At 36.7% G+C, this 13,399-nt stretch overlaps 1 protein-coding gene across 1 annotated transcript in view; it reads right to left on the reverse strand.

Annotated features, from left to right (window-relative positions):
• VPS35 (VPS35 retromer complex component) overlaps nucleotides 1–13,399 on the reverse strand; it is a 35,674-nt gene that overhangs the window by 20,493 nt on the left and 1,782 nt on the right. The window contains exons 2-6 of the mRNA XM_006170455.3: nucleotides 9,781–9,879; nucleotides 8,193–8,289; nucleotides 7,502–7,625; nucleotides 6,190–6,372; nucleotides 3,642–3,855 (exon numbers count right to left, since the gene is read on the reverse strand). Of these exons, the coding sequence (XP_006170517.1) occupies nucleotides 3,642–3,855; nucleotides 6,190–6,372; nucleotides 7,502–7,625; nucleotides 8,193–8,289; nucleotides 9,781–9,879 (717 nt within the window). The remainder of the gene's footprint in view (nucleotides 1–3,641; nucleotides 3,856–6,189; nucleotides 6,373–7,501; nucleotides 7,626–8,192; nucleotides 8,290–9,780; nucleotides 9,880–13,399) is intronic.

The following is a 13,399-nucleotide window of genomic DNA, read 5'->3' on the forward strand; positions in this document are numbered from 1 at the left end:
AAATAAATAATAATAATAATAATAATAATCTCCCTACAAAAAAAACCCAGGACAGATAGCTTCACAGCTTAATTCTATCAAACTTTCTTTTCTTTTTAAGTTTATTTTATTTCTGCACAAGAGGGTATTGAGAGAATGGGGAAAGAAGACAGCACCCCCAACAAGATCCTGATGCCATGATCCACTCCTGGTTGGCATTCACTCATGGCTTCAACCAGCCCTCAATCATGGAACAAGCAGGAAAAGTCTCTGGACATAACCTAAAACATTCCCATGTGGATTAGGCTCACAGAGTATCAAGTTTTACCACTGTTGGTGTATCTGGTCCCAATTCTACCAAACTTTTCAAAAAAATTAACACCAATTCTACTCAAATTATTCCAAAAAATTCAAGAGGATAGAATTCTTCTAAGTTCATTCTATGAGGCGAGTATTTATTACCTTCATACTAGAACTAGACAAGGATAAAACAGAGAAAACTCAAGAGTAATATCCTGTTGAACAAAGTTATCAAAATTTCTGTAAAATACTAGCAAACTGAATCCATCAGCTCATAAAAGATTATACTCTGTAATCAAGTGGGATTTATTCAGGGATGCAAAGATAGTTCAACATACACAAATCAGTAATCATGATGCATTTTCCATTAATATAACAAAGGATACAAACCATGTCAAAAGATGTAAAGACCAGCAGATGGCATAATGGTTACATCACTGAACTCCCACGTGGTCAAGCATGGTTTGAACCCCTGAGCCAGTGGCTTAACACTCACACTGGGTTCGTGTGCGTGCATGCCCAAAATTCCAAGAGGAGAATGAAGAAGGGACTGAAGTGTGGCCATCCCCTCTGGGGGGTGATTTTTCACTTTTGTCTGTCTCTGTCTCTCTCTCTCTGTCTCTGTTTCTCCAATGAGGGCACGTGCCCTGTAGCAAAAAAATCCTTAACAAAAAAAAAAAAAAAAAAAGAGAGAGAGGAAAAAAAGATACAGAAAAAGTATCTGATAAAATTCAACATCCCTTCATGATAAAGAAGCACTCAACAAATTAGGTACAGAAGGAATGTTCCTCAACATAATACAAGCCATATAAGATAGCTTTTTTCCTAAGAACTGGAACGAGATAAGAATACTTATTTTTGCCACTTTAAGTCAACATACTACTATTAAGTCCTAACAAGAACAATTAGACAAGAGAAAAAAATTAACAGCATCCAAATTGGAAAGGAAAAATTAAATGATCTCTATTGTAGCAAACATGATCTTACATATAGAAAAAACTAAAAACCCCACCCCTTACACCCCCCCAAAAAAGAGAAGAACTTTTAGAACTGATAAATAAATTTAGTAAAACTTCAGGATACAAACATTAATAGTTTCTATCTGCCAATAATGAACTAACTAAAAAAGAAATCAAGAAAGCAATCCCATGTATAATAGCTACAGAAAAGTAAATAAATAAAATACCTATGAATAAATTTAACCAAAAAAGTGAAAGAGCTCTACAATAGAAATTTAAAAAAAAAAAATACTGATCAAAGAAATTTAAGACACAAAAAAATGGAGAGACCATCCCATGTTTGTGGATTGGAAAAGTGAATATGTTAAAAAGTCCATACTAGGGCCACAGATGGCATGGTGAAGGTGCTGGACTCCCACATGGCTGACCACAATTTGAGTCCTAAACTAGGTGGCTTGCTTTCTCACTTTCTCTTTCTGTCTCTCTCTAGTCAAATTAAAAAATAACAAAATAAAATAAATAATATAAAAAAAAACAAAAAAAAAAAAAAAAATCTTAAAAAAAAAAAAAAAAGTCCATACTAGTTAAAGATGTCTACAGATTCAAAACATCAAAGGCAGGACCAGCAGATGGTATAAGGGTGACATTGTTGGACTCTTATATTAGTCCACTGTGGCTTGAGTCTCAGACCTGGCAGCTTAAAACTCATGCCAGGCGCATATATGTGCATTCCCAAAAATCCCAAGAGGAAATGGAGGATAAGGGATTGTTGTGTGGCCATCCCTGCTGGAAGGTGATTTCTCACTTTTTTTCTGTCTCTCTCTGTCTCTCTGGTGAGTGCACAAACAAAACATCAATAGCAAAAATATCTCAAAAAAAATTTTTTTAAATCACAAAAATAGAAAAATTAATTAATTAGAAAAAGCCCCCAAATAGTCAAAGCTATTCTCAACACAAAGAAACAGTAAATATTTGAGGAAACAGATATCCTAATTGCCCTGATTTAATCACAACTCATTATATACATGCATTGTAATACCACACTGTAATTTACTCATGTACAATTATTATGTCAACTAAAAATTTGTTTTTAATAAATAAATACTGCTTTAAAAAAAAACACCTCAGGCCAGCTGGTGGCATGGTTGTTAAGACAGCTATATCCCACATGGCCGACTACACAGTTTGAATCCCAGATACAGCACTTGAGAAATATGCTGGGTACATGTGCAGTAAGTGCCCCAAATCCTTAGAGAATGGAGAAGGGATTGCATCATGACCATCCCCCCTGCAGAGCTCTCTCTCTTGCTCTGGCAAGTACATGTGTCTTGTAGCAAATTAACAACAACAACAAAAAATGCCTGGTGGGATTCTAAGATTACACTGAATCTATAGACCAATTTAAGGAAAAAAAAAATTTTTTTTTTGGAGAGATTTTTGCTATAGGGCATGTGCACTCGCTAGAAAGACAGAGAGAGAGACAGAGAGATAGAAAGCGAGAAATCACCCCCTGGGGGGATGGTCACACTGCAATCCCTTCTCCTCTTTTTTTTTTGGAGAGGTTTTTGCTATAGGGTGCGTGCACTCTTCAGACAAAAAGAAGACAGAGACAGAAAGCGAGAAATCACCCCCCGGGGGGATGGCCACGCCGCAATCCCTTCTCCTCCTTTCTCCTCTCGGGATCTTGGGCATGCACGCACACGCACCCGGCGTGAATTTAAGCCACCAGGTCCGGGACTTGAACCACGGTCGACTACATGGGAGTCCAGCAACATAGCCATTACGCTAACTGCTGGTCCCAAGAAAAACTATCTTGATTAATATTGAGTTTTGCAATCTTCAGAGTTTAACTTTTAGCTTATACAGACGTTCTTTGATAAAAATCATTATTATTATTATTTTTTTTAGAGGTTTTTGCTATAGGGTACATGTGTTTGCCAGAAGAGACAGAGAGACAGAAAGTGAGAAATCACCTCCCAGGAGAATGGCCACACCGCAATGCCTTCTCCTCCATTCTCCTCTCAGGATCGTGGGCACACATGCACACATGCCGGCCTAAGATTTTAAGCCACCGGGTCCAGGACTCGAATCGTGGTCGACATGGGAGTCCAGCAACATAGCCATTATGCCAACTGCTGGTCCCTTAAAATATGTTCTTATGTAATTTTATTTAACGAAAAAATTTTTTTAAAAGATTTATTATCGTTACTTTTCAATTTCACCAGAGAGAGAAAGTGAGAAAGCAAGTCGCTAAGTTTGGGACTCAAACTATGGTCGGCCATGTAAGAGTCCAGACCATTAACCATGATGCCACCTACTGGCCCCCAAAATATTTTTATTTTAAAAACCAGATTTCAGTTTATATTTCACATAAAAAACGGTTACAAGTAAAAAGATACAAACCTGTTTATAACGTTCCACGTTTACACCTTCCAACTGACTGAGGCGCACCAAATTTGTTCCCACTAAAATTCTCAGTTCCTGTCTTTCTCGTTCTCTTTTTTCTCTATCTCGGCTGTGTCCCTGATGTTGCATTCGCACCCAAAGCTTGTTCATTTCTGCAAAGTTGAGTAGTACAAAATCCATGGAATCACTAATATCACCAGTTGTTTCTTCACTGGAAAGAAACAGTTGGAAAAGTCTTTATAGTATTTAAATTACAGCACTGACTTACTTACTCTCCCTCTCCATTGTGCATTTCCTTACAATACATCAATTTTGAAAATTATTATTATTTTACTGCTAGAGAGTATAGGTGCTCACCAGAGACAGACAAAGTGGGAAAGGAAGAAAGCAAACCCCAATGGGGTAGGGTCACACAGTAATCCTTTTCCTCCATTTCTCTATTTTGTCAGGATTTGGGGCAGACACACACGTGCGCCTGGCATATTTTTTAAGCTACTATGGCAGGGACTCAAAAATGCCAGTCAGACATGTGGGATCAGGCTCCCTTAAAAACTAGGTTATAGAGCCAGTTTGACACAATGTTTTAATCTTTCTTTTTTTTGGAGAGGTTTTTGCTATAGGGCATGTGCACTTGCCAGAAAGATAGTGAGACAGAGAGACAGAAAGCAAGAAATCACCCCCAAGGGGGATAGCCACACCACAATCCCTTCTCCTCCATTCTCCTCTCAGGATCTTGGGCATGCACACACGCGTGCCTGGTGTGAGTTCAAGCCATTGGGTCTGGGACTTGAACCACAGTTGACTATGTGAGAGTCCAGCAACATAGCCATTACACCAACTGCTGATCCCAAAACAATATTTTAATTTTAAAGGGACAAACTTCTTTCCCCAATTCCCTATCACAGGCCAAATCAATTTGCTCTTGTAAGACAATTCCTTCAACTCAAAAAGCCTAAGTAGCCTGACACTTACGGCAAACCACTATTATCATTTTATGGTTGGACATACTAGTTTTTCAACTGGAGTATAAGCTTTGTGAAGGAAGGGAACATGTGTTTCCTGCCTTATTTTTCTACATCTCCTAGGATGGGAAACTTAGTTTTCAAACCTTTCTGACCGCATAACTAAATGCTTACGCATGAGAGTCAAATATAATAAAACAAATAACCTCATCATCATCTCTATACTGTTATATTTTTATCTTTCCATTGCTTAAATATTTTGTCAAGTGTATTGCAAAATTTTGTTACTACTTCTTTTAATAAAAGGAATTGATGTAAAAATACTAAAAACTATTGATATGTACAGCTTAGAAGTGAATAAAAAAATTTTGAAAAATGGAATTACGTTCTTCACTCTAGGGACCTGCCACATAAACAATTTATCTAGTTGTTAGAAGACCACAGCTGGCTGGTCATCTGCAGGATAAAAGTATACAGAAGACTTAGATACTAAAGTACTGGTCACATAAGAAAAAGGGTCTTTCAGAATGGCTTTTTGTTCTTGTTTTTGGAGTTAATATTTAACTAATGTGCATGGATCATTAAAATAAGTTAGATTCTAGGATAATTAGCACTCCATAAAGTATATAAACTGATAGACAGTCAAGAAATCATTTTAAGAACCAGCTAGCACATAGAAAAACTTAACATACTTCATTATTTCATCACAAATAAAATCATCATGAATAAAATAAAAAAGTCATTATTTTCTAAGAATATTCAGCATAATGGAAAAAAGTGTTCTCAACTATGTTAAGTTAAAAAAATAAAAAGGGGGGAACCAGCAGTTAGCGTAATGGCTATGTCGCTGGACTCCCACGTAGTCGACCACGGTTCACGTCCCGGACCTGGTGGCTTAAAACTCACGCCAGGCGCATGTGCGTGCGTGCCCAAGATCCCAAGAGGAGAATGGAGGAGAAGGGATTGCGGCGTGACCATCCCCCCTGGGGGGTGATTTCTCGCTTTCTGTCTCTATGTCTCTGTCTGTCTGGCGAGCACACGCGCCCTACAGTGAAAATCTCTCCCAAAAAAAATAAACAAATAAAAAAAATTAAAAGGGCAGGTTCTAACAATCCAAGAGTAGAAACTGCATAAGAATGTATTTTAAATCATATCACATATACCAAAAAGTTCTATATCACAAAGAAAATCTACATACAAAATTCTACCAACAGTAGGACCAGCAGATAGTGTAATGGTTACATCACTGGACTCCCACGTAGTTGATCGCAGTTCGAGTCCTGGACCCAGCGGCTTAACCTTAGGCTGGGCACAAAATCCCAATAGGAGAATGGAGGAGAATGGACTGCAGTATAGCCATCCCCCCGGGGGATGATTTCGCGCTTTCTCTTTCTCAATCTGTCTCTCCCATAAGCACCCTACAGCAAAAATCTCTCTTAAAAAAAAAGAAAAAAAATTCTTCCAGCAGCTAACTGTGGGTGGGAGAACACTAATATTTATTTCTTATTTCTGTATACTTTCAAGATCTTTTATATATTCCATAATGAAATATTAAAACTGAGTCAAGAAAGAAAATTGCTTACTCTGTTGGCTCTCCTTCATCAGGTAAGATGTTTCTAGTACACTGGAGAAGATAATTTCGAAGAAATAGACCTCTCAAAGGATGCTGCACACCACGACACATTTCTACCAAATCTTTCAAAATATCTTTTCTGGATTGAGGAAATGACTTGACATATACAACTCCAACTGTGATCAGCAGATAACTAGAAGAATTATGAAGAAACATTTGATTAGAAATAAAAAATTTAAATCAAGATCTGATTATGTTTAAACATACCAAATACAAACATTAAATATTTCTCCTACATAATGAAAAAATATAACCACTGACTCCTAAGAAATAAATTTATATATATATTAATTTTTTAAAAATAGAGAATCGTTACAATTTTTCTTATTGTCAAGGCAAACACAATAGCGTGTCCACTTTCTTCTATTTCCAAAATTCCTGTATCTACATAAAAATTTTAATTACGCTGAAACCTTAAATAACAGAGTATCTACCAAAATATTAATCTCAATTTGTCAGGAAATTAAATACCCTTAAACATGGCTAATTTTTAGGCTGGCTCCAGAGCCAGCAGTTAAGCACTATACAGTAAGAGACAGATCCAGCATGGTTCTAGTCCCATCCTAGTTCCAGTGTGTTGAAAAACACAATGGGTGTGTGCATGTGTCCAAGATGGAAGATTAGAGAAAAAGGATTGTGGCATGACCCGACCTCACTTGGAAGTGTTTGCTCTTTCTTTCACATATATACACTCTCTGCCACAGAAAAAACTTTTGTTTGCTTCTTTAGGCCAGCCACAGTGGCACAAGCAGTAGAACATCATTGCACAATACTAGAGCCATATGGGAGGCCCCACATTTAGATCCTGGATCAGCCTGAATACGCTAGGCATGCTGACAGGCATACCTGTGGTCCTAGCTGGCTGGAAGGATGAGGGGGGAATCATGGCATAGTGAAACACTGGTCAAGGGCACTTGTCTTATTCTCTCTTTCTCTCATATGAAAGAAATATTCTGAAAATACGGTGAAAAATGTTTTTTTTTTAAAAAAAGAATTATTTAATTTTATTTATTTTTCATTTGCTACAGGGCATGTGCACTCACCAGAGAGAGACAGAAAGAGAGAAACGGAGAAAACAAGCCACCAGGTCCAGAACTTGAACTGTGGTTGGCCATGTGGAAGTCCAATGCCTTAACCACCAAGCCACCTACTACCTACCCGAAATGTGGCTTAAAAAAAAAAAAAAGGCTTCCATTTTAAAAGAATGAGACATAGAAATGGTAAATACAGGTATAAAAGTCCTCAGATTCTTAATTACTTACAGCCTTGGGATAATGTTTCCAGCATACTGTACGAGTTCATAGAGATCTGCCACTTTTCTTCCTTTAGCAAACTCATCTGTCAGGTAGACTTCCAAGTAGTGCAATTCATCAGAAATAGCCATATCTTTTAACTATGATTAAGGACTGAAAATAAAGATAAACTAACCGAAGCAAACTCTGGAATTTATTGGACTCATTAAAGATACTAGGCAGATAGCTTAAATTTTAGTCCTTTAAGAGAGGGTATTTAAGCGAAGTCAAAATTTGATTTGAGCTTTACTTTATAAAATAAGGGTTTTAAAAGATGTCTGGTGAAGCAAAGCAGTAAATACAATAGTTACCTGTCAGGTCATGAAGGGATTTTGAAATGACAGATGATTTAATTCCTTTCCATTTCAGAGTCTTACATGACAAAATCTAAGCATTAAAGAAATATCCGCTTAGCAGCCTCAGTATCTTTCATGAAGGATCTGAAAATTAAGATATAACCACAACCCATTTAAAGAAGTTTAATCATAAAAAAAGAGTATTCAAAGAAAATATTTTTCTCATTAAGCACATCTGCATGGAGAAGGAATAGCATCTGATTAAGATGATGAAGAATAATATAACTAAAATATAGTTATATTTTTAAAAGTTGGATTTAAAAAAAAATCAGTCCAATACTGATTTATTAACATTCAAAGGATACAGAGTTCATAGTAGCTCTTTGGTGATAACATAGAAGTCCGGAGTTCACCAAGCATATTAGAAGCATGTTTCAGAGCATCCATAAGCTTGTTTTTGTCCTACAAAGATAGCAAGAAAATTGATGAGAACTCTTCCTCTAAAATAAATACTTATCTTTATATCAACAATTTGCTACATACTTTTACAAATATAGAGAACTTAAATTACTTTAACTATATAAAAATCAACTCTAGTTTCACCTTGCCTTCTCTCTGTAGAAAAGAAAGATAAATGGTTTCTGACTAGAGCTGCAGAGCTTGGCAAGACTTAACATATCTAGGATCACAAGCTTCCTGGTGTAACTCTAAAACCCTTTCAACTTCTAAAAACTAGAAACTAGCTCCATTAATTTACATTTTATCTGCAATCAGAGAGCTGACATATTGATTCTTTTGAGGTAGGATAGTAACCTGATAATGGCCATGTTACTGCTTTTCTCCTATATATTCCAAACCCTCACAATGCCCATGTGTCCCATTTAATTCATAGATGAAGACATTTCTTTTCGATACAGACAATTCCTTTATATATAAGAAATATTATCCATGCATAGCAAGAAACCAGCAATAGCAAACCCATTTTTCTCTACTCCAGAACATACATTTTTCTTTCCAAATTTGTTTGCAAGGAAACCAATATAAAATATCAAGTGCATATTACTAAGCTTTAAAAACTGTAAGATTCTTTATAAGTTTAATATATTATCATTACCATCATCACAGCAAATTATGAACTGATATACCAGTCTATCTAGTTCAATTCCTCAATTTTTAAAAATTATTTTATTTGACTTTATTTATTTATTTATTTATTTTAATTTGACCAGAAAGGGGACAGAGCAAGAACAAGAGCAAGAGACAGAGATAGAGACAGAGAAGTGAGAAAGCAAGCCATCAGGTCCAGGACTGAACCAGCACCCCACTATGTCACCTGCCAGTCCCCAATTCCTTAAACTATAATCGAGAGGGTTGATAACATAGTATCTACACAGATTATCTTGTACCCTACCTTTCAGAATATATATATATGTGTGTGTGTGTGTGTATATATACAGAAAGTGTAACTATTCAGGATGGAAATTAAAATTTTCAAGATATAAAGGGAGAACAAGCTCAATAATTCAATTATAAGAATTTAAATTCATTCACTCAACAAATATTTATTCAATCTCCTTTTTATGTCAAGTATTTCCCAGGTATGAGGTACAGACTCCAAGAGGCCAATAATTTAAGTCAGATACTGATGTGGTGATTATTCAGTCATGTGTGAATAAAAGGCAGGGTGGTCCCTTGTTCTCACGAGCTTCCCTGCATTCTAGCAGGGAAGACTTACTCTCAAACCATAAATATAATCGTGAGTAAATAAGGGCTCTACAATTTCTCTTTTGAAATTGTTCTACACAGTGCTTGAGAATGGTGAAACTGAAGACAGATGCTGGTAGAACTAAAGATTATATTCATCAAAAGCAATGATGCTACATAACCTTAGGAAATACCACAAATTCTTCCTTAGGAACTTGCAAATTGTGCCTTCCACATTTTCATTCTTACCAGACATCTCTTCATTTGGAATGATTGGACCTTCACAGCCTGGATAGCTTCATCCAAGAGTTTCTCTTGCTCATCCTGAGGTGACTGCTGTGTTGTAGGCTGAAAAATATTAAAATATTTTCATTAGTATCTCATAAGCACTTCCTGCTAGCATATCTGTTATTTCTATAGTTTCAGCCACAGTCCTTTTCCAAGACTTTCACTTGTGGCTTTCTAGTTCTACATCTTAAACCTATTTATCAATTTTTGACAAGTATTGAACAAAGAGCTGTGCCTAGTCACTGTAGTTAACAGCAAAAGACTGCTGAAGAGGAACAGTAATATGTACAAAGAATTATCTCTTTCAGAAACTGATTCAAAATTCTTGTAGTATGGTTATGTTCTACTAAGATGTTCTGAATCCAACCAAAAGATAGTCATTCTACCAATCTTATTCTTGTGATAGGTACAATCTAACCCAAATCTCTTAAAATCTTTTCCTCTACAATTTAGTCTATTCTGAGACCAAAGAAGTCATCTATGAAAACACTGACTCCCTCCTCCTCTTAGGCCATAACTAACAGGGACTGAAAAGCTTGGGGGAAAAGTAGCAGAAATTATTGTTAGTGGCTTACAGTAGAAAATGATAAAGAGTATCAAATACCTCTTCAAATACCTACTTTATTTCATTTCTACAGCTATAATGGACAGAACGTATCTTTTTGCCATCAGTAAAAATTTGCTTACAAACCGAATTAAATCTCACTGTCAAGTAGAAGTAACCACTCTTTCATGCTGTACATACAAACACTGTTCACATCTCTACAAGAGCATTCATTCTTTTCTTTTTTCTTTTTTTTTTTTTTTTGTCATAGGACACATGCACTTGCCAGAGAGAGAGACAGAGAGGTAAAGTGAGAAATCACCCCCCACCTCAGTGGTGGAGTCCAGAACCTTAAGCACATCTCCTGCTGGCCCCAAATTATGGTCATTTTTACCTCCTCGGGCACCAACACACTACCTGATACATAATGGATGCTTCATAAATATTCATGGTAAGAATGAATAAGCTGGGTTTAGATTGTTTAGATTATATAATTAATTTAAAAATCAACAGATAAATGAATAAACAAATGGTGGTATATAAGTCTTCAAAAGTTTAACAGAAAATGGCTATTATGAAAAAACTATGTATGGATTTCAAAACTTTGCACCGAAATAAAGTTGGACTTTAATCCCATTTTCCACAAATGTTGGAATTCTCTTCATATATACAACACAATGAGTCAGTCATAAAATTGAGTGAACTATTCATACATGCTACACAAATCAATCTAAAAAATATTATGCTAAATAAAAGAAGTTGGCCACAAAAACTTACATATTTAGGATTCTACTTATATGAAATCCCATGAATAGATAAATCACCCATAGAAACAGAAAGAAGGCTTACAGAAAGTGCTTACCAGGACAGAAGGTGAGGATTAACTGCCTTTTTTGTTTGGTTAATTTTACTATAAGGTGTATGAGCTTGTAGGAGAGACACACACAAGAGAGAGAGAAAAAGAGGGAGAGTAAGAAATCAACCCCCACCCCAGGGGAGATGGCCAAGCCACAATTCCTTTTATTCCATTCTCCTCTCTGAATTTTGGGCAGACGAGCACACCTGCCGATACTTTTTTTCCAATCAGCTGAGTCCTGGACTCCTATGGTGCAACGGGCCATGTGGGATCCAGCCAACTGAACCTTTGGCCACCTGCTGGCCCCAGGATTAACTGACTAATAAGTACAGGGTTTACTTATTAGTAACAGCTTTGGGGGTGATGAAAATGTTTTAGAACTAAACAGAACTCATAGTAGTACAATACTGTGAATGTATTAAATGCCACTGAATTGGCCACTTGAAATTTTTTTTTTTTTCAAATTTCTGCCAGAGGGCATGTATGCAAGACAGAGACACACAAAGAGAGAGGGGGAAGGATAAAGCATCCCCCAAAGAGATGTGGTCATGCCACAATCCTGTCCCCTCTATTTCTCTATCTACCAGGGCCTTGGGCATGCATGTGTGCACATACGTGCACATGCACACGGGTCTATTTCATGAGGAGTGGAGCAGAGTCAAACCATGCAGTCAGTTATGTGCAATCGGAATCCCTTAATCACTAGGCCAGGGGTCTAGCCCTGGTTAATTTTTTTATATCGATCCACTTAAAGACAAAATGCCTCTTATGCAATGAGTGAGAAAGGTGGAAGGTGATGACTTATATTGTACATAGACATAAAAATAAAATTTATCAATAGTATGCTGGGACGGCTGGTAGGTGATTAAGGTGGTTAGATCCTACATGGACGACAGCACAGTTTGATTACCCTGCAGCTTGAAAAACACACTGGGTAGGGAACCAGCAGTTAGCGTAATGGCTATGTCGCTGGACTCCCACGTAGTCGACCGCGGTTCTCGTCCTGGACCTGGTGGCCTCAAACTCACACTGGGCGCGTGTGCGTGCGTGCCCAAGATCCCAAGAGGAGAATGAAGGAAAAGGAATTGCGGCGTGACCATCCCCCCTGGGGGATGATTTCTCGCTTTCGGTCTCTATGTCTCTCTCTGTCTGTCTGGCGAGCGCACGCACCCTATAGCGAAAAACCTCTCCAAAAAAATAAATAAATAACACACTGGGTAGATGCATGGATAAGTGTCCAAAATCCCAAAAGAAGAGATGAAAGAGAATGGATCCTGGAACGAACACCCCCATGGGGGATGCTTTCTCATTTTCCCTCTTTCTAAGTGATCAATGCATGCATCCTCTGGCCAAAATAAAAAAGGAAAGAAAAAGAAAACTGGTGTTTCATTTTTCCAAGACAAAACACTTATTTTGAGATTAAGAAAGAAACAGTAGCCACATGAACCTACTTCCGAATTATAACAGTTTATATGAATTGTAATTTATCTCTAGCTCTACTTTTGGAAAGAGAAAAAAATGATTAAATAATGAGTGAGCAATGCCATGAATCTCTTTATTATTTTTTTCTATGATAAATTCTAGTAAATTGAGTTCCCCTGCAACCACTCTTCCTCAGAAGCCCACATTTCAAAGAAAAGGTTAGGTGTCCTTTAAAATGAACTCAATGGGAACATTAATTTATATTGCAGAACTATCAGCATACAATGCTGGTTTCACGAGCAAGGACAGTAACATTTAAAATTTCTAACTTACCAAAATGTACTATGAGAACTTTAGTGAAACCAATTTATTGTGTGTATTTATTTGTCTCCTTATCTCTAGATGCAATAGATTTAATAATAATTAGAATCAATGAATTTCATTAAATTCAGTCTTCCTGCTCATATGCTGTAGATGTATTCCAACAGTGCAATATGAATTGATTGTAAAATAAAACTAATTTCACAAAAACACAGAATTTTATGTTAATGAATGTGCTATTTGAAAATTATATTGCACAGATGAGTAACTGATGTAAGGAGAATTAAGGATGATAAGGGAATGGAAACTTCAAAACATAAATACCAAACTGGTACAAATCAGCTTACCAATACATCCCCTCAGGAATCCTATAATGGAGCACATCATAAACATTCACTTTTCCCAACCACATCAATACCCTTTCTTTTCCACCTGGA

This window comes from Tupaia chinensis, unplaced genomic scaffold (genome assembly GCF_000334495.1).
Source record: "Tupaia chinensis unplaced genomic scaffold, TupChi_1.0 Scaffold148557_1, whole genome shotgun sequence".
NCBI classification, from domain to species: domain Eukaryota; kingdom Metazoa; phylum Chordata; class Mammalia; order Scandentia; family Tupaiidae; genus Tupaia; species Tupaia belangeri.